The sequence below is a fragment of the Micropterus dolomieu genome, linkage group LG08 (genome assembly GCF_021292245.1).
Source record: "Micropterus dolomieu isolate WLL.071019.BEF.003 ecotype Adirondacks linkage group LG08, ASM2129224v1, whole genome shotgun sequence".
Lineage (NCBI taxonomy): Eukaryota > Metazoa > Chordata > Actinopteri > Centrarchiformes > Centrarchidae > Micropterus > Micropterus dolomieu.
The window spans coordinates 28,119,348-28,144,459 of NC_060157.1; the positions used below are offsets into that span (position 1 = coordinate 28,119,348).

General features: G+C 42.8%; 1 protein-coding gene across 2 annotated transcripts; it reads left to right on the top strand.

Moving 5' to 3' along the window:
- Window positions 1-985: 985 nt before the first annotated feature.
- epha2b (eph receptor A2 b) lies at window positions 986-23,296 on the top strand. Of its 2 annotated transcripts, none has more exons than XM_046056018.1 (17): window positions 986-1,105; window positions 1,866-1,945; window positions 3,499-4,147; window positions 14,296-14,451; window positions 14,830-15,189; window positions 15,316-15,446; window positions 15,794-15,965; window positions 16,054-16,153; window positions 16,856-16,911; window positions 16,996-17,121; window positions 17,795-17,992; window positions 18,089-18,150; window positions 18,373-18,582; window positions 18,710-18,859; window positions 18,971-19,164; window positions 19,930-20,085; window positions 21,418-23,296. In XM_046056018.1, exons 1-17 carry the CDS (start codon window positions 1,021-1,023, stop codon window positions 21,524-21,526), a joined length of 2,994 nt encoding a protein of 997 aa, XP_045911974.1. In that variant the 5' UTR covers window positions 986-1,020; the 3' UTR covers window positions 21,527-23,296. The 2 variants fall into 2 exon arrangements, with proteins under 2 accessions (XP_045911974.1, XP_045911975.1); XM_046056019.1 differs by having other exon boundaries at window positions 17,795-17,980.
- The last annotated feature ends 1,816 nt before the right edge of the window (window positions 23,297-25,112 follow it).

A 25,112-nucleotide genomic window follows, 5' to 3' on the forward strand; every position in this document is an offset into this window, starting at 1 on the left:
TGTAACTATTTATTCATTACATCTATTACCATTTCCTCTCCCTTATTTCAGTATCTCAGGCCACCATGGAAGTCGGCACCAGTTCACCTAGATAAGCAATGACAAAGTACAGCACTTGTTATCAGTGGTGGAAAGTAAGTAACACAGGCCTACTTGTACTTTACTTGAGTATTTCCACTGTATGTCACTTTTGTCATTACATACAATTTGTTGCATTGCTGCAAATTAAACTATCTGACAATATATAAAGTTACTGACTATCAGCTCCCCCTTCACCATCTATGTTACTACTTCAAAATGCTACTCATACATAAATGCAAGCATAATAATAAAAACTCACAGCACTTGTCATATTTTTACACTGTTGAATTGCTACTTTAACTTAAGTAAAAGATCTGAATACTTCTTCCACTACTTCTTTTTAGACTTTGCTTCAGTGAACCCATATAATAAGTTGTTGTGTATATCAATTCCATATGGAACAAAGGACACGTGTTGATTTGCAGGTCCATAATTTACCATATTGTAATAATGCAGATAGGCATGTATATATTTTATCTTGTCTATCAGTTGTCATTACAATTTGTCCCTAGAAATTCCACACATAGCAGTGTTTGGACAGTTTGGACTTGCATTAGATATAACGATAGTAGCCTACAGTTTTTCAAATTTAAAATGTCAACTTTTAGGACTTGTTCACTTGCCTTTCCTATGTGCAGCAAATTCTGAAATGTCTGACAGTCCCTGAAAGTTGCAAAACTTTCTCATGTAACCCCCCTCCCCCCAGCCCCACCCCAAAGCACACCAAGCACACACACACACACACACGCACGCACGCACGCACGCACACACACACACACACACACACACACACACACACGCTCGCGCATGCATTCCAGCAGGCGGAGTCTGTGACGCTGTGGCCGTTTGTGAATGAGCTGCAGAGAGCAGCGCTCACCTCTCAGAGCAGAGTCCCAGCCAAGCCCAGGAGCGGAGACAGAGGAAGGAAAAGTTTGCCAAATGGATTTCTTTCGTGGAGTCAGACCCTTATTATTTTCTTATGTACTCATTAACGGTATACTGATTACATTACAGACTAAGGAAGGTGAGTGTTAAAAAAAACAACAACAGATTTCCCTAAAATTGATCATCTTATTTTATTTTAAGTTTATTGAAGGGAAGCACGCGTACCATGCGATGAGCCTCCTCTAAAGAATTATAACTAGGAAACACACTTTCTTAATTTGGTGACATTGAGTTTTATTTTATGTAAACGATTTAATAGTTAAAAACTGTTTCTCATGTAGTTGTGTAATAACTTGGAACCAATTGAGCAGAGAGCGTAGCCTGCATGTGCGCTGCTCTAAACTTACTCCAGCAGGTGAATTCTGGAGATAGTTTGTTGGTACAGTTCCTTTCTGAGATATATAAATCACATTGTGATCTTTTGTAAACTGTTTTTTTTTTAAATTGTGCATAGTGCATTTTACCTATTAGTGTTTCAAGTATATAAAGAACAAGTATATAAGTTTGTAAGTTTGTAATAAGTATATCAAAGTGTATTTCTTGGTACTGCTAAGTAAAATGCTACATGTGGCCAGTAAAACTTTACTCATTTGAGTATTAATGTTAGAGTTTTTGACTAAAGGTGTTGGTTTTGTTGAATGAGATTGGTAGTTATGCAGCAAATTCAAAATCAGCGTCATTTGTAAGTGTTTTTCCATTTGCAAGAATCTTACAAATGTTTTTCTAAGAAATATACCTGGGTCAGATGATGTCCATCAATTCCAAGTCAAAACGAGTCTTTTCTGATGAGTTTAAAGTTTTTTTTGTGATGTACTGAAGTTGTTCTCGTGTCTTTACAGAGGTGCTTTTGGATATGAAGGCAACAGGAGGTGAACTGGGCTGGTTGACATGGCCCTTAGATCAGGGAGACAAGCCTGGGGTGAGTATTGCTCCTGCTTCTCCTCCAACTCCCACGTTTCCACTCGGAATTTGCCTTAGGATAAATTTGCGTAGAGAAATGCACAGAAAGGGCCCGTCTGAATCGAGAGCCTCCGGTGCAAAATATTTGACCATTTGACTTGAGGTTAGTTGTTCACTGGGCCTCATGTGTGTACATGTCAGGTTTCTATAAAATCTGGCAGTTAGAGCCTAATAATTGCTTGAGTATGGACATGAGAGGGAGTTGTAGGATCCTATCAGGAGTTGCCTGCAGAGCATGTCTGGGCTACACCAAAGCTTAGGCAGACAGAATAGCTGCTAGCTCTGAACTGGGAATACTTGTGGCTTCTTGCGGTTTCAAGGCTTCAGCTTCAGAATTGTATGTTAGAGAGCAATTAACTTTTAAAGTTTGCAGCATATGGTACCCGTTTTTAGAGGGGGAGGGCTTTCACATGGAGCCAATCAGTCAGAGTCACCTTTTGCTTAAACCAGGGTAAAATGTCTACATTTAGAGATGCGTCTAGACAATAGCTACATTATTACACCAAAATGCTGTGGTTATCTTTGTGCCAGTACACGTTTAGTATACAGTATATGTGTGCCTTCTTCCACATTGCGGTTTCAAAGTAATTGACCAGTCAGGCTCATGCAAATTCACTGTAAATAGCCTCATTTCATGTGCTGATGACTCAAAGGCATGTGCAGGCGTGCTGTTCAGTGGCTCACCCAACTTCTTCTAAGAGAGGTTTCATTGCTTAAATAATCACTTCAACACTTAAGTTTCACTTTTTGCACTAATAAGCATCAGATGGTGTTTTTATTTTTTCGAGGTTTGTTGGAAACATTTTTTTTTATTGTGCACTCTTTCCCATGTAACTACCATCACTTATGATAATTATTATTTTAAGTTTGAAAGCCCTCTTATAAAAACAAAAAAACAGTCTCCAGCTGTTTAATAAAGGTGTTGGTTCTACTGTTCATCAAGTTTACAACCAGAGCCACACAGTCAGCCAACATAGCACATTCCTTTAATTAACAGCACAGTGACTACATGCAGAGAGCAAACCACAGCCTTTGCCCCATTGGGGGCAAGTTGCTCCTCAACGGCCAAGGTTGCATTAAAACATGCCATCAGTTTTTTCAAAAATATTTGTGGCAGCATTTAATATGTGAACTGCTATTTCGGGCGGATGCCAATGCCAACAGCCTATGAAAGACTGAACTGGAAATTATTTGGTATCTCTGCTATGTCAGAAATGGTTTGTCACTCAAAGTTTTTGAGGTTCGCTGCATTGATATGCTGTAAAGGCTCATAAAGTGGAGTTCTCCATGTTGCAGAAAGGTATTAGGTATTAGGCCTACTGCTATGAAAGCTAAACATTCAAGGGATTAATTAGCGAGCCATGGGTTTCCCTACACACAGACTGTTCTTGTTTCCAGGTTCAGATTACCGTTGTTGAACCCTAATGTGAAGTCAACCCAGTGTGCTGATGGACTCTTCAGGGATCAGTGTTCGTACCTCTAACCTTCTTGGTTTGTTTGATTTTGTTTCAGTGGGAGGTTGTCCAGAGGACCCTGAACGGCTCTCAGTTCTACACCTACTCTGTCTGCAATGTTGGGGAACGTGAGCAGGACAACTGGCTGCGCACCACCTTCATCCAGCGGCGTCCAGCAGCTTCGCGGGTTTTTGTTGAACTACAGTTTATTGTACGCGACTGCAACTCTTTTGGTGGCACCTCGCTGACCTGCAAGGAAACCTTCAACCTGTTCACGTCTGAGTCGGACGCAGACGTGGGCACTACCTTCCGCAAGGGCCAGTTTAAGAAAGTGACCACCATAGCGCCTGATGAGATCACCAGCAAAAATGAACTGCGTATCAACACTGAGACGCGAGTGGTGGAGAACTTGTCTCGAAAAGGCTTCTACTTGGCCTTTCAGGACATTGGAGCCTGCGTCGCACTTCTCTCCGTCAGGGTCTACTACAAAACTTGCCCGGCCACAGTGAAGAGCCTTGCGTTGTTCCCTGAAACCATAGCAGGAGGTGAGAACCAAGCGCTGAGGGAAGTGAGTGGGGTGTGCGTGGAGAACGCCATCAGTGAGGAGTTGCCTCGCATTTACTGCACTGTGGATGGCGAGTGGGTGGTACCCGTTGGACAGTGCCAGTGCAAACCAGGCTATGAAGAAGTTGAAGACACATGTCAAGGTAAGGGCGTTCTCTTGAAGCTTTGGTATTTGTAAAGGTCTTTGTGCTCCCAGGCACTTGGCCCTGTCTGGATGTAAATCCTGGAAGCAGTTCCCATGAGAATGTGTTTTTTTTTTTACCTTTATTTCAATTGCTGTAGGTTATAAAACAAGCCCATATGGCAGACTGTGGATATTTATCAAAGGTGTTATTATCATTGTTCAATGGAATTCTCCCTTTGGCACATTGCTCCACTGCAATGGAAAGAATGCTTAGGCCTACTTGTACATGCCCCGGCATCATCCCTGACCTTGAACCAATACCTATAAAATTAGGAAATGTGCTTTTGAGTTTCTTCTATGATTTGAAGATGTACAGTTCTGTGGAATGCTATGTACAAGTCTTGATCACTTGCTTGTGCCTCATGTGTCATCAACGCTTAAATTGGGCAGTGAGAAAAGTCAATCTGAAGGTGTTAAGAACTCACAATCAGGTTGCATTTGCTGGTTTTAAAACCTAAATGAACACTTTACCATTTTGTTCTGAAATAAATTTCTCCTAATTAAAAAGTTGTTTAATGAATGTTGAAGTCATGCTCAAAAGCTTCACCTTTCACTACACTTCTCATTGTTCATAACTTACATGCCCGTTGCATCAGGTGATTTCCTGCTCCCTCAGTATCATCTGTTCTCTTATCTTTTAATGGGCGTGCTACGTAGTCCAATCATATATCAGTCCTTTGACTCTGTAGTTGCGTTTTAAGTCCTGCAAAGAAGGCTTTTGTTGTTGTGGGAAGGGCTGTCAGGGTGACTGAAAGTGATCAAAGAAGCCAGAGAGCTACTGTACTGTGATGGATTAGCATCTTCAAGGGTGGTGGAGGGTGACAGCAGGGAGGAGACAGGATGAAACTCATGAGCCTCACTGACTTTGTTCATCCCAAGCATCACAGAAAACAGAGGCCCACCTCCTGTGAGCGGACATGCCGACTACATGTTCCCCAGTCTGTCACTGCATCCATCTCTCACTCTTCCCTCTCTGTTTTCTTGAATTTACTGATCCTCAGCTTTGGGGTGTATTGTGTAGCTCCTGCAGTGTATGTGAACATACAACACATGCTGGCATGCAAGGGCCTGTTGAGATCTGCTCCATGACAGAACACCTTAAGACTCCCATCAGCCCTAAGTACTCCTCCTCCGCTGCTTTTTGTGGAACTTGTTTGTGCACACACACACACACACACACACACACACACACACACACCTAGACACGCACACCCATAGATGCATGATCTGAAACACGCAAACGCAGTTACCTTTAAATACACTCTGGAACACACTCTGAACTAGTTGTAAATCCACATGCATCCTGCCTACAATAGATTTGCTTTCTCATTTCGTTTCTATCCAATTGGCAACAAACCGCTAAAAGCGATGAAGTTTTCTGTCAGTACATCATTTTTAGCTGCGGGAAAGTGCCAGGTAAGATGATTAGAGAGGACGAGGAGAGGCAGAGAGGAATGAAAGAAAAGTTATACAAATGTGACAGAGGTTGTGTTTAGTGTGTGTGTGTGTGTGTGTGGGGGGGGTGATTTTAAAACAGAGAGAGGTGAGGAATGGAATGTAAAGGTAGGAGAACAATGAAGCGCTGTGTTTCCCTGCGAGGCCGGAGGAACCCACCTCCACCTCCTTTCCCCCTTGCTTGGTACATTCCTGATCAGTTTGCCGAGCAGGAGCCTCCCAACAGTACTTGGGACCTGTGGAATTCCCAGGGGAGGAAGAGCAGCTCCGGGTCAAGCCCTCACATAAAAATGACTAAACAAAGAAAACCCCCCAAAACTACTGAGATGAAGTCAAATTAGAGATTGGAAGACGCATGAGGGCAGTTATAGATGAAGCTGGAAATGAATCATAGGCCTTCAGTGCGAGTCCAAGATGAATGGTTTGAAGGGCTTTAAGTGGAATCTCATACAGACACACAGTTAATCATTCTCCCTACTTCTTTCCTGTGCTGCGTGCTGTTCGGGGAGAAACCACAAAACTTCAATTGTGGTGTTTTTTTCTTACTTAAGGTTAAAAGTTTCCATGTTCACCGATGTGTTCACTCAGTTTTATGACTCTACAACCCCGTGGGACCTGTTAAAGTAGAAATCTGTGACTCTATCTGGTTTTTGTCTCCGTCTCCTCATCAGCCCCTACCACTGTGGTGTTTTTGGCTTTGAGATCACTCGTCCGTCAAACTGTGCTTCTAGGATCTTTTTTTCCTTAAACTGCCTGTTGAAGTCTCTGTCTGTGCCGTGTGGTGCTCTTCTCTTGGTGGCCGTCATTGCTAAAGTAAAAGTTAGTTAAAGAGTACTTCTTTTGGACAAACAAACTAGAGATAAAATACAGCACTTCCTGTGCTGCAGAGACCTACCAGAGTGTTTAAAGCAACAATTGTAAAAGCTTTTATGAACCGGTTGTAAATCATATCAGTCAGCAGTAGGGAGGCACAAAACAGGCTTTTGTTTTTTTTTATGAAGGCATTACAGAATACAATTAAAGCGAATTACTTTGGGTCTCAAAATACATAAGCGGCAATTATACATGAATCGGAAATAGAGTAAGCACAGTGTGAGCTGCTCTCAGGATTTATGCTTATTACCACAATCCTCACAAGACTGATGAAGGCCTGGTGTCTTTCTTGTCTATACTCTTTATGGTGTGTATTTGATTTTTGTCTCTCATACTCTCTCTTACGGCTTTACCAGCTTATGCAGTACTAAAACAAATAGGCCTATAGAAACAAAATATTGCATCGAGAATAAAACATTTTTAACTGGTGAAAGAAGTAGTCAAATCTTTTACTTAAGTAACATGTAAAAATACTCATTACTTGTAAAAGTCCTGCATTCAAAAGTTTATCTTGGTGAAAGATTATTAGCAGTAAATTATTATGCAGAATGACTCAAAACTATACTCACTGTAAGCACAGTACTAGTCATTTTTCATGACTGAAGCTTCCAGTGTGTGGACTGACTTGGCACCTGTTTTAGATCAGGATGCCGTGATTTCAGTCTCCTTAGTGAGAAAAATAAACACTTTCTTTTTAATTCTGGGGGGAAAAAGTCTTTTTGTCAAAACCTTTTTTTGCAATTAAGTGGTTGGCTTTTAAATTGACAGCAGCACTGTGGGTTTCTACATTTGACTCACTGTTTACACTGACACAGTTTTCCTCCGTTGCCTATCACGCCCTTCCTTACCCATAATCCTCCCTGTCACAATAGAACAGCATACCGTGTGTCACCCCACAAAGGACCATGGGCTGCCCGGCTGGTCCTCAGGATTGTGTTTAATTGTCCAGGTCCACACCTCATCAGACGTACTAAAGTCTCAACAAATAAGGCTTAATCCCACATCATGGTTTCCACAAGACACAATGTGGAATATTTGGACTGCTGAGGGCAGTTTTGGTGTAAATGGCGTCTTGGTGGAACAACTGTCCACTGAGTTCCAGTAAAGTTATTATTCCTCTCGCCAAAGCGGTTCCAGTAACCATTTTCTCTTTTTCCCCTCCTTCCCTTTTCTGTCTGTCTCCAAACTCATCCTCAGCAGCAGTTGGTGACTAAGTTGTAGTTGTGTGACTACGTGCTGTGGTGAGTGATTTGTATGGGTAGTAATTGACTTGGGTGTGTTTGTGCTTTTAAGTGAAGTAACTACTAGCTCTATGTGCTTTTTTGCCTTTGTGTCATTTTTTGCCGTCCTCTACCTCTCTCCCCGCATCCTGCCTGTCCCTGAAGATTATCTCTATTTTAGCCTCATTCTTCTGCCTCCCGTGTCCTATTTATTTGACAGATTCTTATCTCAACACATAAAACCCAACATCATTTTACAGTTCTTAATGTGATTTACTGAGACGTACACTGTTGCACAAAAGTATAACAAACTGACAAACAAAACATTTTTCTTTCGTGTGTTGTGTACTTGTGTGTGAAATCACAGAGCAACTGTTATTTTTGGCTGTTGTGCAGGTCATGAAAATGACACCAATATAGTTTAAACATCCCGTTTCACACGGGCCTGAGGAGACTGTTTAGCCTGTGCACAGATCTCATTCTCACTGGTATACATTTCTCCATGACTGACTTATAAAGATAAATAGAGGCTACAATTGAACAATGCTGCCAATCAGAGAATTTTTAGTGGAGGGAGAGAAAAACAACTGGCCCTGTTCACATAGTATTTAAGATATAAACATTTAGTGAAGGTGAAATGTAAACTTTAACTGTCAGTTTTTGTTTTCATTGGTGAACTTTAAGATTAGGATTTGGAATGCTGATTGTTCACTTGGACACACATCCTACAGAAAGCATTTCATGGCCAATAGTCTTTAAAACTGTTCGTGCCGGGAGCCAACTGGTTTATCATAATCACCCAAAATATTTTAAGACCGAAGTCTTGTGCAATTTCAGTTTATCTGATGGAGAGAATACAAAGGAAACACAGCACCACACCTCAGGATCTCAGGGATTTTATTTACTAGGCTTACGGTGGTGTCACATAGTGATATCATCTCATTCCATGCAGGATAATCCTCACACTGAAATTTTCTGCTCTGCTGAATTCCCTTGGCTCTTGTTCCCTGTAGCCAGTCAGAAATAAATAAAAAGTCACAAGTCAACGACTTATCGGAGAACGATGCTCATTTAGATGCGCAGTCTGGATATAGCCTCTTTTTTTTCTTCCCCAGCTCTCAAAAGCCACCGTGATTACTTTGAATTTGTGGATTGCTCAGATCTTGTGCCAAGGTAACGTCTGCCTAGTGGGCTGAACTTCAGGAGTTGGTTAGATAATGGGGGGACTCTGAAGGCACTTTCAAGTGGTGTCATGCACCGTCTTGTTGGGCCATGTTTGGAGTGAACAGAACACTGGCTATTACTGCGAATAAGATGACAGGAAATGTAGCAAAGAGGAGATCTGGTGGCCCCTATCACTCTTTAATGTGGATTGGAGCAAATCGTACTGTTGTGGATTAAAAAGTGTCGTCACTGTGAAGGTGGAGCATTATATCAGATATGTTAACTTTTGAGGCACTGCGCACAGATATTAAAAAATTACTTGGCTACTTGACACGCACACTACAACACAACAGTAAAGTTAGCTCATTTACACATCCAGCAGATACACATTCATTTCAAGTTTTTTCCAATAATAAATATTTCAGCTCTGGTTTGGCCTCGTACCAATTACTAGATGTTACTGATATCTTAATAACTAAGACAATGAGTAAAAAGAGGCAGAGATGTTACTTCAGGTTTTAAGCAAACTGTGACTATTTTGTTTTTTATCAACCAATTATTGTGTTTAAATGTCTCCTAATTTAGTTTCTAAATGTCTGCCATTAGTCAAACAACTTAGTTGCTGCAATTCTTGGCTTTTTAGTGTGTGTGTTTGGTTATAGTGGGGAAGTTGGGACATATTTCCTCCTGGTGACATTCCTGAGCCTGTGTGTGTGTTATGGTGGGGGGAGTCCAGAGCAATGTGAAGCACACTGTATTGTACTGCTGGTGTGTGAGGTCAGCACTTTCCTTCCACCATGTCAGTCAGTCACCCCCCCTCCCCCAGCACAACACACCACACCACCCACCCACCCTTCACTGCTAACAGGACGAGCCCGTGGCGGAAACCGGAGGTCACCTAATCCCTTGGTGACTCCCCGACCCGTTGGCTCAGGGCTTTCCATTGTCGCTCCGCACTCAGCGGCCTCGCTCAGCCACTTTCTATTTTGTTGTCCTGCCTGATAAGTCATTTTGTTTATTGGTGCATTTGGTCCAACTTTGGCCCGTTCCCCTAACCAGGAAGCAGACAGTTGTCGGCATCCAGTGTGTGACCTGTTGGCTGAGCGTGGTGTAGTGAAATGGTGTTGTGTTTGCCACCTGGCTGTCTGAATTTGACCAGCGACATGGAGAAAAGTGGCCAAATGACCATGACTGTGGTCTAGCTGGCCTCTGGAAGCTGTTTGGGACTTTATGGTCAGCCAGGATTATAAAGTATCTGCTTTACTTTAGACCATGTTGAATTTGTTTTGTGCCTCCTTGACTCCACTTTTCACTCCCTCTAACCCTCCTTCTGTCAGTGAGCCTGAGTGGACAGAAGGAGTGAGAGGAGAAAGGGGATCAGGGAATTTATTGTGTTTGTTAACAACCCCCAGATGAAAGCCTGAGTGCAATTGTAAAACAGATGTAATGCCCTTACAGCTGCTCCATTGGTCAGTTAATCCTTTTGACTAATGCCCCCTCCCGCACACGTGCACACACTTCCATCAGCCCCTACACCTTTACTGCCCCCCGCCCCCCATCTACCTCAGTGACCCCTGCCTCATGTTACCGGCTCACATCCCCCATCAGAGGCCTCCATTGTTCCACCACAACCCGACTCCCCCAAAATGCTAATGACATGTTGTCACCCAGCATACAAACAAAATGACATGACATATTGCAATCACGGGTCTGACCAACTCTGGAATGAAAATCGGGGGGTGGGGAGGAGACGTGAAGTAGATGAGGGCACAGACCAAGCGAGGACTCACATGCCTCCAGATATATTTGGGGAGCTGCCCTGATAAAGATCTTGACATTGTGTTTATTTCTTATGGATTTATTTCTCCAAGATGTTTTTTTTGTTCAGTGGCCATACTTCTGGATTTAACCTCTTTTCTCATGAGACGTGCCACCGTCTGCTGCTGCAACTCTTATCCCTCCTCCTCACTGCGAGGAGGCATGTGTTTGTTTTACTTGGCCACTGACTCCCTGTAAGCCATGCACAGTTTAACTCACAACTACCCCGAGGCAGACATGACCTTTCTGCCTTTTAAAAGCCCAGCGCCGGACTCAATTGTGCGGGGGCCCCCTACCACTTACTTCTGCAGTCCTGAGGGTGATTTCTGTTGTCAAGCCACCATGTTACCCATTCATCCATCTATCCGGCCATGCATTCATCACTGTCGCCATCTCATCCATCTTAACTTCTGCCGACAAACCGGGGGGGCCCTCGGGGGCTCCCACTCTAATGCCACTCAGGCTCCCAGAATGTAACAGGGCCCTGTACTCACTATCAATAAACAAACACAGAACCACTCAAGGCGCACAAGGCCTCTCAAATGACAAACAGGTCTTTGCTCTCAAGAAATAGGGAGGGAAAAAATGGCCGTTTGTCAGATGTTTCAACTCAGAAGAGGCTGAGAGACTTTTGTTTATGAGAGAGAAAGCGTTCATCTCAGGAGCCCCCCCTTGGGTTTAGTGCCCGCGTTCATGTCGGGTCAACACATTTTGGCTTCCTTTTCAGTTGTTATTATTCTTTCTCAGTACTCTGGTAGTCTCACCACAAGTTCTTCATTTGGTCACGCTTCCCTGTGTTTCCATGCTTTGATTGGCTGCTTTAGGAAGGAAGGCTGCATCAGCCTCACACTTCCTGCTTCCTGTTGTGTCCAGCAACAATCCTCCACCTTCTCCATGGAACCAAGAAGTTTCCTTACACCGGACTTTGCTCTATTGTCGAGGAATCCTCTTGTTAAATACCTCCGCAGAGAGTCCACTAGTTTAATTTACTGTCACTGTGACTCATGTGTGAAAGATACACAAACTCATTAACCTTTTCACTGGAGAACTGGGCTGAAACCGAAGCTGCAGCGAAGGCGCTCTGCTACAGGCCTCCTGTTGGGTGGTGTGCACTGGAATGCATCATGATTATAGAGGCGGCTCACAGTGTAAGGCCATCATCTTCGCAGACCTGACCAAAATGCATTGCAGCCTGCACTGTAGCGCCAAAAAGAGGCTAGTCCTCCTCTATTCAGTTGCCATGTGGCATTTCAGCTATTCCCATCTGCAATGCTTGTGTGTGTGTGTGTGTGTGTGTGTTTTCTCTTTCAGCACTTGAATGGCATGGTATTCTCCTTGCCTGCTGGTCAGTGGTGAATAGCAATGTTAATGGGTTAGCTTGGAGCCTTTTTAGTGAGGACTGGGAGGAGAGAAAGGAGGGGAGGAAGGAATTTGGGGATTACGAGGAGGAGAGGTAGGGGTATGAATTTGGGTTTGAGACAGCAGCTGTTCCCCCTTCTCAATGGAAGAGTTCGCCCTGGCCTGTCGGTTTTCTTTCCCCCCTATTTTCTTCAGTCCTCAGCAGGATACAGTATACCTCTCTTTCTTTCTTGAGCCTTCTGTTCCTTCATAGCTCCTCTCTTCAGCCCGACCTCATTCGCGTTAATGAGTAGCAGTGGCTGTTAGAGAAACAGCTGGCCAAGACAGAGAGGCGATGCTGTCTTGAGGGAAGGGTAGAGTAACATGCAAGCCCATTGGACAAACTTACAAATTCTTCTCATGCTGCGATGTTTCTTTCCACCGTTGTTGCCAGTTCTCCAGTCAATACACACCTCTTCACAGCAGCTCTGCCTCAACTTGATAAACCGCAATGATAGAAAAGCTGAATGGAGTCGAGAAGAAATTCATGGTCAATCAAGTTAATCCCCTTGATATGACTTAAATGGAGCGGGAGCCGTTTGCTTTCTGTTTTGTGTGTGGTCACTTGTGGCTTCCAAATGAACTTCATACAAGTGAACCGCAGTGAAAAGCAGTCGTAGACTGAGACAGTATCTCTGAGTGAATCTGATATTGTCTTTGTCCTTGGTTTTGCTTTTCTACTTGCCCGTGTTGGAATCTGACATCCAAACTGTGTGTTTGCCTTTGACCTAATGTTTCATTGCTTCCCTCCGGTCACCGGTGTGAACTTTAATCTCTCGCACATGCTTCATTTCATTTGGCTATCATGTACTCTTTTTACCTTGTCTGATTGCTCTCTCTTGCCATACTCTTTTCCATTTCTCATTGCCAGTCTTTCTTTCTTTTCCCTCCTGCTTCTTTCTCCTCTGGAGTCCTTTTGGCCTGAATCTTCACTGTCATTTGCATTGTCAACATCTTAAGACTCTCATGGGCTATTTAAAATGCTCCAGGCAAATGACTTGGAAGGAAGGAAGGATGGAAGGAAATGTCTGTGTATATTATACATGTGTATAAATACATATAGCATACACACACATATACATACGTGTGTGTGTGTGTGTGTGTGTGTGTGTGTGTGTGTGGCTGAATTGCCTTGGCAGAGGGACATGAACAGGTGACAGGCAGCGAACATATTGTAATCCCCCTTCTGATGTCAGATTTACCCATGTGTCCACGAGTGTGCTTTCCATACATGTACATGTATTTTGTGCATACATATGGGAGTGGGTGGATGTGTGCAATGCATACATGGACGTGTGTGTGTGTGTGTGTGTGTGTGTGTGTGTGTGTATGGATGAATGTGTGATGGTGTGAGGAGTGAGCAGCAGCCGTTGGAATGCTCTTGCAGAGTTAAAGGGGGGGCTTTCTCGTTTTCACTCGCCTTTATGGCGCGCTCTCTCAAAAATTTCACACCATATTAAGTTCATATTTCACCACTGCTACGCACAGCTGGTTCCTCTACCTGTATTTCTTTATTCTGAGTTGGATGTGTGAAATTAGGTGTCATCTTATCTAGACGATACAGTTTCAAAAGTCTGCATGTGGCTTTCTGAAAGAAAAATTATAATTGACTGTGAAGCACAAACGGAGGCTCTTTTTTGGGCGGCTTTACTTTTATTTCTTGTAGCTTTCCTGATTTTTGTTTCCTTTTAATCTGTCTGACTTACTGTCATGGAATGTGGGTTGACTTGTTATGTTTGTTGAGAGAGAGATAGTAAGAAAGAGACCTTAAGAAAGCAACATCAGAGGGGGGTTGGGTGGTTGAAACAGTAAAGAGTAGGAGTGCCGGCTAAGCAGGAACTCTGCATTTTTGTTTCAGGGTTGGGCTCATGCGAGAAGCGTCTTAGCTGATGTTTTTGAATGAGTAGAGTAGAGAACAGAGTAGAGTGCAGAGCCTTGCCTTTGTAATCCCTCTCATATCTCTTCCACTTGTCCAAATCCAACCTTTAGCCATGACATAATAACATGTCCACTCTACTTTGCTGTGTTGCATGAAAGGTGAGAAGTTCACAGCGTTAATGATCTTTCAACAAGACTTGAATGATCTGGAGGAACTGGCTATGCACTGTGTTGTATGATGTTGCCTGAAGTCGCTATTGTCCTTGTACAGCTGCTCATGCAAATGTCTTTGGGTTTGCAGAATGTCAACCTGGCTTCTTCAAAGCTGCAGCATTTGGTGACAAGTGTGAGCCATGTCCTGCTAACACCCAGAGGCTGGACTCCGGGGCTTTGTTTTGTCCCTGCATGAATGACTTCTACCGGGCCCCTACTGACCCCCCTACTGGACCCTGCTCAGGTAACGAGTCCCCTTTTTCTCTAATGAGAACCTAGCAATAAGTACATTTTGAAATATTAGCTGTCACTTTCCTAGTGTGAGCTCAGAAAGTAAAAAAATAAATTGAAATTTTGAATTTTCTTGTTGCACTTGTTTTTCCTGCACAAAGTAGTGTGTGGTTTAAGGACCATGGTTTCTGATCTCAGAATGGAGGTGTGAGTTTGAGTCTCAGATTGGGAATTATAATCTTGATTTTTATGACATCCGTTAAAATTCAAAACAGTGCTCTCGACTTTCTAATGTTACTGTCATGTCTGAAAACAGTCCCCCGCATTTTGCTTCTCATGGTTCTCTTCTTCTCTGTTTCTACCTAACATCCCATGTCCTTGTTTTCAACAGGCCCCCCCTCTGCCCCACAAGACCTTGTGGCCACCACCACCCAGCTCTCTGCCGGAAAACTCCTCCTCTCTTGGAGCCCGCCTAAAGACACCGGAGGTCGAGCCGACATCACCTACAGCATTGAATGTCAGCGCTGCGAGGGCATTGTGTGCCAGACATGCGGAGAGAAAATCCGCTATGAGCCAGCAAGCACGGGCCTGACTGACACCAAGGTTTCAGTGAGCGAACTGGACGCTCACCTCAACTACACCTTCACTGTGGAGGCACATAGCGGTGTGTCGCTGTTTGCTAGTAAGGCAACGCCTAGGGCTAATAGACCACCATCCACCAGTGCTCTGACTACATCTCTACACTACACAGGTGAGAGCTGCTGATATGAGGCAGTGGAGTGATGCTATCTGTGCTGCAATCATGCTGCAGGGGTGAAATGAAATGAGGTTTTCATGTCCCAAAGGTACTGAAGTATTCTATACCCTCTGTCCACAGATCCCCCCAAGATTACCTTGATGCGACTGGTTGAGAGGACCTCCATCAGCTTGTCCCTTTCCTGGGATATATCCCCCCGACCACTGGTTCAAGCCCGGCCCATACGCTATGAACTTACCTACCGCAAGAAGGTGGGTCACTCTTGGTTATTCTCCTGCTATATGTTTAAATTAAAGATTAAAGAAGGATTCTTTTTGAATTCAAGAATTTATCACTGTATATGTTTTAAAACTACTTCTAAGATATTTAATTGAAATAACACATACACGCATTCAAGAGATAAACATAAATTTCATGTGCAAAAACTGAAAGGACACATCACAGTACTGTGACAGGTGACAGGAAAGTCCACTTGCTACCATAAATGTCTAAATTTCTCGCTAACTTAAATGCTACAATTTAATCTGTGGCCTCCATCTCCAACATCGGTCTTTCTCTTCCTGAATTTTGCCCTGATCTTTCTTTTTCTGTGTCCCAGGATGATAACCTGGATGTCACTACCTACATCGTGCTCATACTTGAGAAAAATTTTGTACAGATCAACGATCTGGCCCCAGGCACAGCCTACCTGTTCAGAGTGCAGGCCCTCAGCAGCGATGGCAGCCCTGGAGGCTCTAGCATGGAGGAACAGTTCGAGACCTTGCCCGAAGGTACAGAGGAGAACCACCATTGAAAAAGTTTCACAAGCTTTATTTAGGAATGGGATTCATTTGATGTGTGTTTCCTTTACTTTTCTAGAACATCTTACTCAAAACAACACGGCAGTCATCTTTGGCGCAGCAGTTGGAGGAGCGGCCATGTTGTTCATTGTGGTCGTAGTCCTATTCCTACGCAGACGGTCAGTATCCGCCCCCCCCCCCCACTGTTGCTCTCCCTGTCTTTCTGTCCTGTTGATCAGTCAGCATGCACCCTCCTTCACTGGCTTCCTCTCTCATTCTTCTGCCTTTCCTTTGTGGGGCCTCCAAATGGCCTTTGCATTCACTCTGTCCTCACCTCTCTCTTTCTCTCTTCCTTTAGCCAACTTTTTCTTTCTCTTTATCTGGATATGTGTCCCAGCACTCACTAGGGAAGAATTTGCGTTGAATGCGCCTTGTCATTGCTCAATGGTTATATTCTACTGAGTGTTGGGGCCTTTGAAAGGAAATTGGTCCGGGGTGGTACATTGTTGGTGATAAGAGGCGCTTGGTTCTTTCTGTACCAGACCGCATGCCCTTTGTAAAGGTGACCTAGGCCTGTACTGTAGCAGACTGTAGCCCGTCTGTCCACCTCCCTCCTGCTTGCTTGTCTGTCTTTCAGTCTTTAAATCGGCTTGGCAAACACAGTCTATCATCAGCCTTTATCAAAGGGCCGCTTCTGTATGAATGGACGCATTGCACTAGTGTTGGGATCCTTTTGAAAGCCTCAGAACGTCTTGAAAATGATAACAAAGGTTGCTATGTGCTACTGATATTAAGCAGGCAAATGGTATAAAGACAAAAGTTCATTTGTTCTTTGAAAGTGGGATATTCATTTGCAGAGGGTTTTTTTTCTTTTTATCCAGGAAAAGGAACTCTCACACCAGACAAGGACCAGAGGACACCTACTTCTCCAGCTCAGGTAGACGAAAAGTCTCTCTCATCTCTTCATGTCATTGTATTCAATTTATTTTATCAATTTGTTAACAATTTTCTTTTTTCACAGAGCAATTGAAGCCTCTGAAGACCTACGTGGATCCACATACATACGAGGACCCCAACACAGCTGTCATGAAGTTTGCAACTGAAATCCACCCTAGCCACATAACCAAACAGAAAGTCATTGGAGCTGGTGAGTGACAACCCTGCTGAGACAATCTGCTGTGGGGCTTAACTCCGAGATGTTGAAAGATTTTCCCAATCCCCAAATTCGCTGTTTATGTTGTGCATTTTCCACATCTTAACAGGCTGACTGACAGTGGTTCTTTAGTGCGATTAACATCCATCTGGCTGAGTTCTCACACAACAAGTTGAGACATTTTGTTGTGTGCCAACTCTTGGCTGTGAGATCTATGTGTTTTGACTGAAGTTGACATTAACAATTACATAAAAGAAAGTGTTGCAGAAGCAGTATTTTGGAAGGAAATCAGAGCACTGCCCAGAGTTTTTATGATTGTTTATTTAAGTGCAACCACCTTAACCCTTTGAACCGGCAGTCTTTTTCAACATACACCCCCTCCTCAGTTCCCACGACCTTGGCCCCCCTTTCTCCTCATGTGACAGCTGATTCTCATGCTTCTGCACCACAGATCCTCTACCATTTTTACAACATAGGCTCTCTTTCAACACCCAGAACACACCTCTGTGAGAGAGCCTCAGGCTAAACAGCCGCAGAGACTTCCTTACTTGCACTGTGTTGCATAGCAAACCACTGCAGCCAGAAACCCAAGAAAACTTATCAAACTGGTATTCATCTGGTATCCCTTTTCTAAACTGATTGTCCCATTGATGTTGTTTTCCTGCAGGGGAGTTTGGTGAGGTGTACCGTGGTATTCTGAAGGTGCCCGGAAGGAAAGAGGTGGCAGTGGCGATCAAGACGTTGAAGCCAGGCTACACAGAGAAACAGAGGCAGGACTTTCTAAGCGAGGCCTCCATCATGGGACAGTTTTCCCACCAGAACATCATTCGCCTGGAGGGGGTGGTCACCAAATGTAAGGACTTTTGTGAGTTTTGCTACTTTTTTTCCTACTTTTCCCACAATCTTGACTGTTTTTGACCAGTTTGTGCAAGCAATTTATTCTTTATTTGTGTGCTTGCAGTCAAGCCTGCTATGATTGTGACTGAATACATGGAGAATGGAGCACTGGACAGATACCTGAGGGTAAGCCCACCGCATACCATTTTTGTAGATGGAACTGTCTTTACTATGACCGTTGACACAGTGATGATACACAGTATTTGCAAACAGAAAAACTTCTATATCTAGATATATTTCTGGGCCCTGATATCTTTTTTTTTTCATTTTGCACTATACTATCATGTCTATGTTTAATTTTGTTTGGGTCACACTAAAATTGATCTGTGCTAATATTTCTCCCATCAGGACCACGATGGAGAATTTCCCTCCTTCCAGCTGGTGGGCATGCTGCGTGGCATTGCTGCTGGCATGAAGTACCTCTCTGACATGAGCTACGTCCACCGTGACCTAGCTGCCCGCAACATCCTTGTCAACAACACCCTGGAGTGTAAAGTATCAGACTTCGGCCTGTCCAGGGTGCTGGAGGATGACCCTGAGGGGACGTACACAACAAGCGTAAGTTTTGAAATGTTTGCCTCAGTCATTGCAAGGTGCAGCGTGGTGTCAAGGGGCAGCAACGTTGGTTTTAAGATTCTTACGTCCTTTTTTTGTCTCTAACCTGAAGCTTTTTTTTCATAAACAGGGAGGCAAGATCCCCATTCGCTGGACAGCCCCAGAAGCAATAGCATACAGAAAGTTCACTTCAGCTAGCGACGTGTGGAGTTTTGGCATCGTCATGTGGGAGGTCATGGCCTTTGGCGAAAGGCCTTACTGGGACATGAGTAACCATGAGGTAAGTGTTGCTTTTTTATGTTAAGCGATAATTTCAGAAATGTCAACACAGATTTGAAGAAACCTACCAGTGAGAGAAGATCTGATTATTCATCTGAAAAACTTCTTGTAGGTGATGAAGGCCATCAATGAGGCTTTTAGGCTTCCGGCGCCGATGGACTGTCCTTCAGCCGTTTATCAGCTGATGCTGCAGTGCTGGCTCCAGGATCGCTCCAAGAGGCCACGCTTTGGAGACATTGTCAGCCTGCTGGACAAGCTGCTGCGGAGCCCGGACTCTCTGAAGACCATTGCGGACTTTGACCCACGGTAAGATCTATTTATATACCAGACTGAGGGCTTGAAATGCATATTTTTCCATATTTTTCACTGAAACATCCCTGTGACCAAAACTACTTCTAATATAAATTCCCTTTTAGTCTCACTCCTTTTGTACTCTTATCAGTTTCCCATCTGGTTGATGTTTTTTACTCATGTAGCATAAAACCCTGATAATATGCACCCGAAATTATGTGGTCTCCTCTAATTGCTCTGTGAGCCTAAAAAGAAACAACAGTTTCGACTGACTTGAAACTTGACTTTTGCCTGTCTCAACGTTCTGGAGACTTGACCTGGATCAGCTTCAAAACATTTAAAAACAGCTCAAGCAGCAGTTCCCCATTTACTTTAAGTTAAATTGATGCTGGGTGTTTAGGGTAGTTTGGGAAAGAAAGGGGAATAGCTTTAAGATGTTCTACTTAAACCATTAAAAGGACATACTGACACGTACCTTGCCTGCCAGGCTAATGAAAGAAATGTGTGTACACTCCTGCCGGCGGATTACTAAAGCTTTGTATTTGATTGTGTGCATGAATGCATATTTTCCCTTTTGTGAGGGCGCATTAAAACCAGAAATGTTAAGAAAGGACAAAAGGCTGCAGTGCTCATGTCTTAATGGGCTCTTCTGACTGCTTAAACTGGTTTTTATCATCAACAAGTTTCCAGAACAGTAATTACAGTCCTCAGTCATCTGCCTTTGCTGTGGGTAAAGCTTGTTGATTATTATGATTTGGATCTACTGTTCTTTGCTTGCAGCATATCCATACGCCTGCCCAGCACTAGCGGCTCGGATGGTTCCCCCTTCCGGTCGGTGTCTGACTGGCTGGAGTCAATCAAGATGAGTCAGTACAGTGAGAACTTCACCTGCGCTGGGGTCGTCACCATGGACCAGGTCCTGCAGATGAAGAACGAGTAAGTGGGACATGATTTCTTTGATTTCGTTGTCAAATTATAAATGAATCAAGCATTAAAACAAACAAGTTGCACATTGAATGGTTTTCCTCTGAAGTGGTTTTCCAAGATAAAGTCTGTTATAGACTTCCACCAAGTAGTTTATGTATTTGTTTTCCTAAAAATGTTGCTTTTTAACAACCAGCGGAATAGTTTGTGTACAATATAATCTCCAACCTCAGTTACAACTTGAGAAATGTTTGAGATGGAAAAAATAATGGAGGGAAGGAGAAGGAGTGGGCTCATTTGTGGTAGTTTGGTGGTGGTGGCTTGTGGTCGCTGCAGTCCTTATTCTTCTTTCCTGTCTCCATTCTTTCTCTCATCCCGCCCTTCACCCACACACACTAGCTGCACTTTTGCCTGTTTAGGGCAAAAGCCTTTTGTGGCTTCTTCAACATTAAAGGGGGGAAGGAAGAGGAGAGAATAGTCTGTGGAGCAGGCGCAAGGAGAGGTGATTAAAGAACTGAAATAGATGGACGAGATTTGAAATCCCATAGTCGGCACATTTGTACTTCTAGAAAGATTGAAGAGGTGTGCTTAGAATGTATCACCTGAACTTATCACATGGTATCTGAAGGCAAGTGGATCTTCTCAGATGTGTAGGAGCGCGAAGGGGGCAATTTAATGAAATGAACTCAACCCTTTGGAAAAAAGGCTAAGTGAAGGTTGTTTTAGAGCAATAACGAGGGCCAGAGCTTTTCCTAACCACATGACCAGCTAAAAGGAATCCCCCCAGCTGTGGTATACGTATCTCAGTTGGTCTTGCTTGTGATTTTGGAAGATGGGTAGACTGTAAAGCAGACGACAAACCCTTTTGAAGTATTTGTCATATGGAATGGTGTGATTTCATGGCACCATGTTTCCATCTCAGGGCATCTGGTAGCACTCTCGGAAAACCAGCAGTCATTTACGACCCACCCTCTGCTTGCCAGACAAGTGATTCATGGTCAACAGGGAGAATCCTTGTTAAGTAATTAAGGCTGTAATTAGGGCTTTGGCTTTGGACTGCTGTGTTGCAGGGCATTTGCAGGTTTGCATCAGATGCTTGTGAAGGATTCTCCTTTAATGTTGAAGATAAATTTAAGCCGTGGTAGATTATTAACTTGGAACACACCCCACCTTGTTGCACTGGTTCTATGATCAAGCTAGACATGAATGGCTGGCATTTTGTCATGTGAGTGATTATTAAGGCTTGAGAACTAGGAAGTGTGTGTGAAAAGGGTTTCAACAAGGCCAAAGTGTAAATCCATGTGCAGCTCCTCTTTTATTCTGTCACGTCTCTCTCTTTTACAGGGATATTAAGAACATCGGGGTGAGGCTGCCTGGCCATTTGAAAAGAATTGCCTACAGCATCTTGGGTTTAAAGGACCAGACCAGCACCCTGAGCGTGTTTGCAGTGTGATCCTGACAACGAAGGGAATTCAATTCTGGCACTGAAGCAGGCAGCCCTTTGAACTCTGAGCTGAGCTGGAGCAAAACTGCAGGGACGGCTTTGGATCGGCAGGACCAAGAGAACCATGCCATCATTTGGGGCCGACTGATACAGACTGACTTACTGTACATTTTTGATTTCTTCATCTTATCCACACAGAAATTGAGCAAATATACAACAATAGATGTATCAAGTAGACTCTGTATATTTAGATATCTATTTTTATTATCCATGTCTTGTATAGATACAATTCATTGCTCATGCATTTGTTCCTTCATTTCACATTCTTGCTTTATAAAAATCAATAATCAAGCCAGTTCTGGGAACGGCTTCAACTTTACAAAATTGCACCCTGACCTTGTCGCATCCAGTATCAAACAATGTAAGCAGAGTAAGTGTGAGAGTATGGAGTGGAGTCTAGCCCTGGCTCAGGTTGTGGTTGCTGCTGATGTCACAGCATCTCCCTTTAATTGGCACTTGGGACCATTTCCTGTTAGACCCGTGAGGGTGGAGCGTTGAGAGGGCTGAAATGAGTTTGAGTTGGCCCAAAGTTAAAGAGACGGTGGTGCTTAGGCATATAAACACAGTTGGACCTGGTGTTGTTTCTGGCCTTCTACTGGCTCCGTGCAGAAATTAAGTTATAATTATAGAAGTGATGTTGTATGAAATAAGGAAATATATGAGGTACTCTGTGTGTACAGATTAAAATTTTTCTTTTCTTTTTCTTGCGCGTTCAGGAAATTACCAAAAACTTTGGGATTAAAATTTATAATGTAGCACTTGGATCAAGAATCTCATTGTCTTGGGTTGTCTCAGAATTGCAAGAAAAAAGTGATAACACACAAAATCCAGAACAAAAAGAAATGGTATCGAAGTGAGAAATGGTGTGAATGAAATAAATTTAAATTAGAATGCAATACCTCTGTTTGTAGCACAGCAGTGATGAAGAGGGAGACGGTGAAGTTTGCTAAAATGTAAATTGGCCGAAAAAAAAAATTGATTGTTGTGGTTGAGATAATTTCATATTTAATAATAGTTTGGTTTGCAATTTAAATGTGTCATTTAGTTTTGTAGAAACTTTACAAAAAAACATTTATTTTTCTGTTGGTTTAGGTAACACGTTGACGGGATGAAACTATACGCTTCGACAATTAAGTGCTCAACTCATTCCAGACATTCAAACAAATTTTAAAGTGCCTGTTTGTGGAACATTAGTGGGAGTTTGCTTCTATCTCTTTTAATGAAGCAACTTCCCAGTGTAGTGGGAAGCATATCGTGGATGGTTTCTCCAGTGCTCTTCTTTGATGACTGCAAATCATTGTGTTACTGATGTATACCTTACTTGAATTTTTACTTTACTGTCAAATGTATCTATGCTTCTGTTGTAGTTGATAGCTCCATCTTTGGAAAAGGGATTTCTTTTTTGTTTTGCTTTTCTGGTTTACTGGTTGCAATTACATTTTGAACATTTTGTATGATTTCACAATTTACCATATTACCAAACTGATTATTTTCCCATCACTTTCCAAAGCAATGTCTCCTACTTTTGCTGTCTTTCCAAACATGTTGAGAGATCGTTCATCAAAGAGCAAACTCCTTCCTTTTTGCCTGTTGTTTTATACTGTATTTAATAGCCTATTTATTTTTTACTTTTATTTATTTATGCTGATAAACACAGAGCTGGGATTATAATTGAAGGTTGTTCTCTCATTCTCAATAATAATAAAAAAAAAAAGCTTTTATGTGCCTCCCTTTTCTCCTCCATTCCTGAATTATTCAAACGGTGCCAAGTTGTTTATACTTCCAACTGGATATCCTTATAATGCTGCTGGATGGTTTCATTCCACAGTTGTTGTCCAACCTGCAATAAACATCTGAGTGCTTTATTACCCGCAGGGAAAAACTGATGGCCAGACACACACACACACACACACACACACACACACATACACACACACACACACACACACACACACACACACACACACACACACACACACACACACACACACACATACACATACTGTACTAATCAACATTTTCCTGTCAACAGTTACTGAGAACATTTTCTTAGATTTATATCTTCTAATAAAATCAACCAGACATTAAACCGTGAGATAAAAGTAAACTTAATAATCTAGAATTTAGCTCTTATGTCTGTATTTATTAAACAGACATCACACTGTGATCTGCCGGTTGATTACTCTTGCCTTGGGAGATGACCCGCTGTGTGACACCACATTTTCTTCTCCCATGAACTCTTCTAATGTTACAGTCAAAATTGGATGACAGTAAACCTGCCTTCCTACATCCAGTGGAATGGCCCTTCACGTCTGATGTCTGGATAGGAAACTAAGGAGAAGAACTGCTAGATAGAGTTATCTGACATTATCATAGCTTCATACACCTCATGTCTTTAATGTAATACTTTAATGTTTTTCAGATGCTTGCAGTCTTTAATGCTTTAATGCTGTTCCAGCTTTGCATGACCACAAATCTATCAACTTGTGTGGTAAATGGTTAAACATGTGACATGTGGAATTGCATGTGCAGTTCTGAATATTTTATGGGTACATTAAGTTGATAAATATGACTCAAATAAGACCCGCATTGTAATAAACTGGAATTATCTCTTAAATCTCATTGATTTCCACTAGAGCATGGGATGTGTCAGAAATCTGTGTGACTCTGAGGCCAAAACTTAACCACAGAAGCACCCGTAAATAAACTTGTATGTAAGGCACACTTCTCTCATTACCTGCAGCAGTCTAGTTATTTTTTTCAACACTAAACCAGAGGTCAGAGTTTAGACATTTTATTTTTGGAACTTCCAATGTCTGAGCTTAAATGGAATGCAGCGTAGCTTTGGGAAAAGAAGGAGAGCATGTAAATGTCACTTTGGTGGCAGATTGCATCAGTTAGCTTTTCAGATTGCAAGATTCACCTGCTGAGGACAAAAATTATAACACAATGTAATAAAATGTAAATGTTCACACCAGAGAATTCAGCAAGTCCAAACATGTCCCACTTTGTACTTCACCTTGGCAGATTTCCTTATCTCACTCACTCTGACCTTGCAGTGGTAGGGAAGTCCCTGGCGCCGCACATTTTGAAAATTATCAACTTTGGTTGATTGATACAAGTGACAAAGTCTTAAATGCATTCCTAAGATAAGAACCACACATTAGAGAGAGGAATGTCAATATTTAGGTATTGAATTAATCTGCGAGTCAACAGAGAAGGGGCAAGAAAAAGCCCAATGCAGACGGAGCATGGGAACTTGGATCTGTCTCCTTGTCAGTCTTTGTCCTTGACTTCCAGCTGGCTGTGTGTTCTTGCCGCTGTTAAACCAATAGGACTTCTAGAAATAGTCATTCTTTGTGTGGCGACTATAAATTGAGAAAGTCCACTTCCACCATTTTCCATCTCCTTCCATCCATACCCTCAGTGTTTCACAGTGTGGTGGATTTTTTTCTCTCCTTTCCATCAAGGATGGAAAAAGAAGAGCAGAGACACACCGTTTAGCTGCTGACTGTACTGTTTGTATTTATGCAAA

What these genes read in the sequence shown, in the direction of transcription:
- epha2b (XM_046056018.1), top strand. Translation starts at nt 1,021, where the DNA reads ATGGATTTCTTTCGTGGAGTCAGACCCTTATTATTTTCTTATGTACTC. An exon ending in TACATTACAGACTAAGGAAG is followed by an intron (nt 1,106 to 1,865) that starts GTGAGTGTTAAA and finishes GTGTCTTTACAG; the next exon opens with AGGTGCTTTTGGATATGAAG. An exon ending in GTCCTGCAGATGAAGAACGA is followed by an intron (nt 20,086 to 21,417) that starts GTAAGTGGGACA and finishes TCTCTTTTACAG; the next exon opens with GGATATTAAGAACATCGGGG.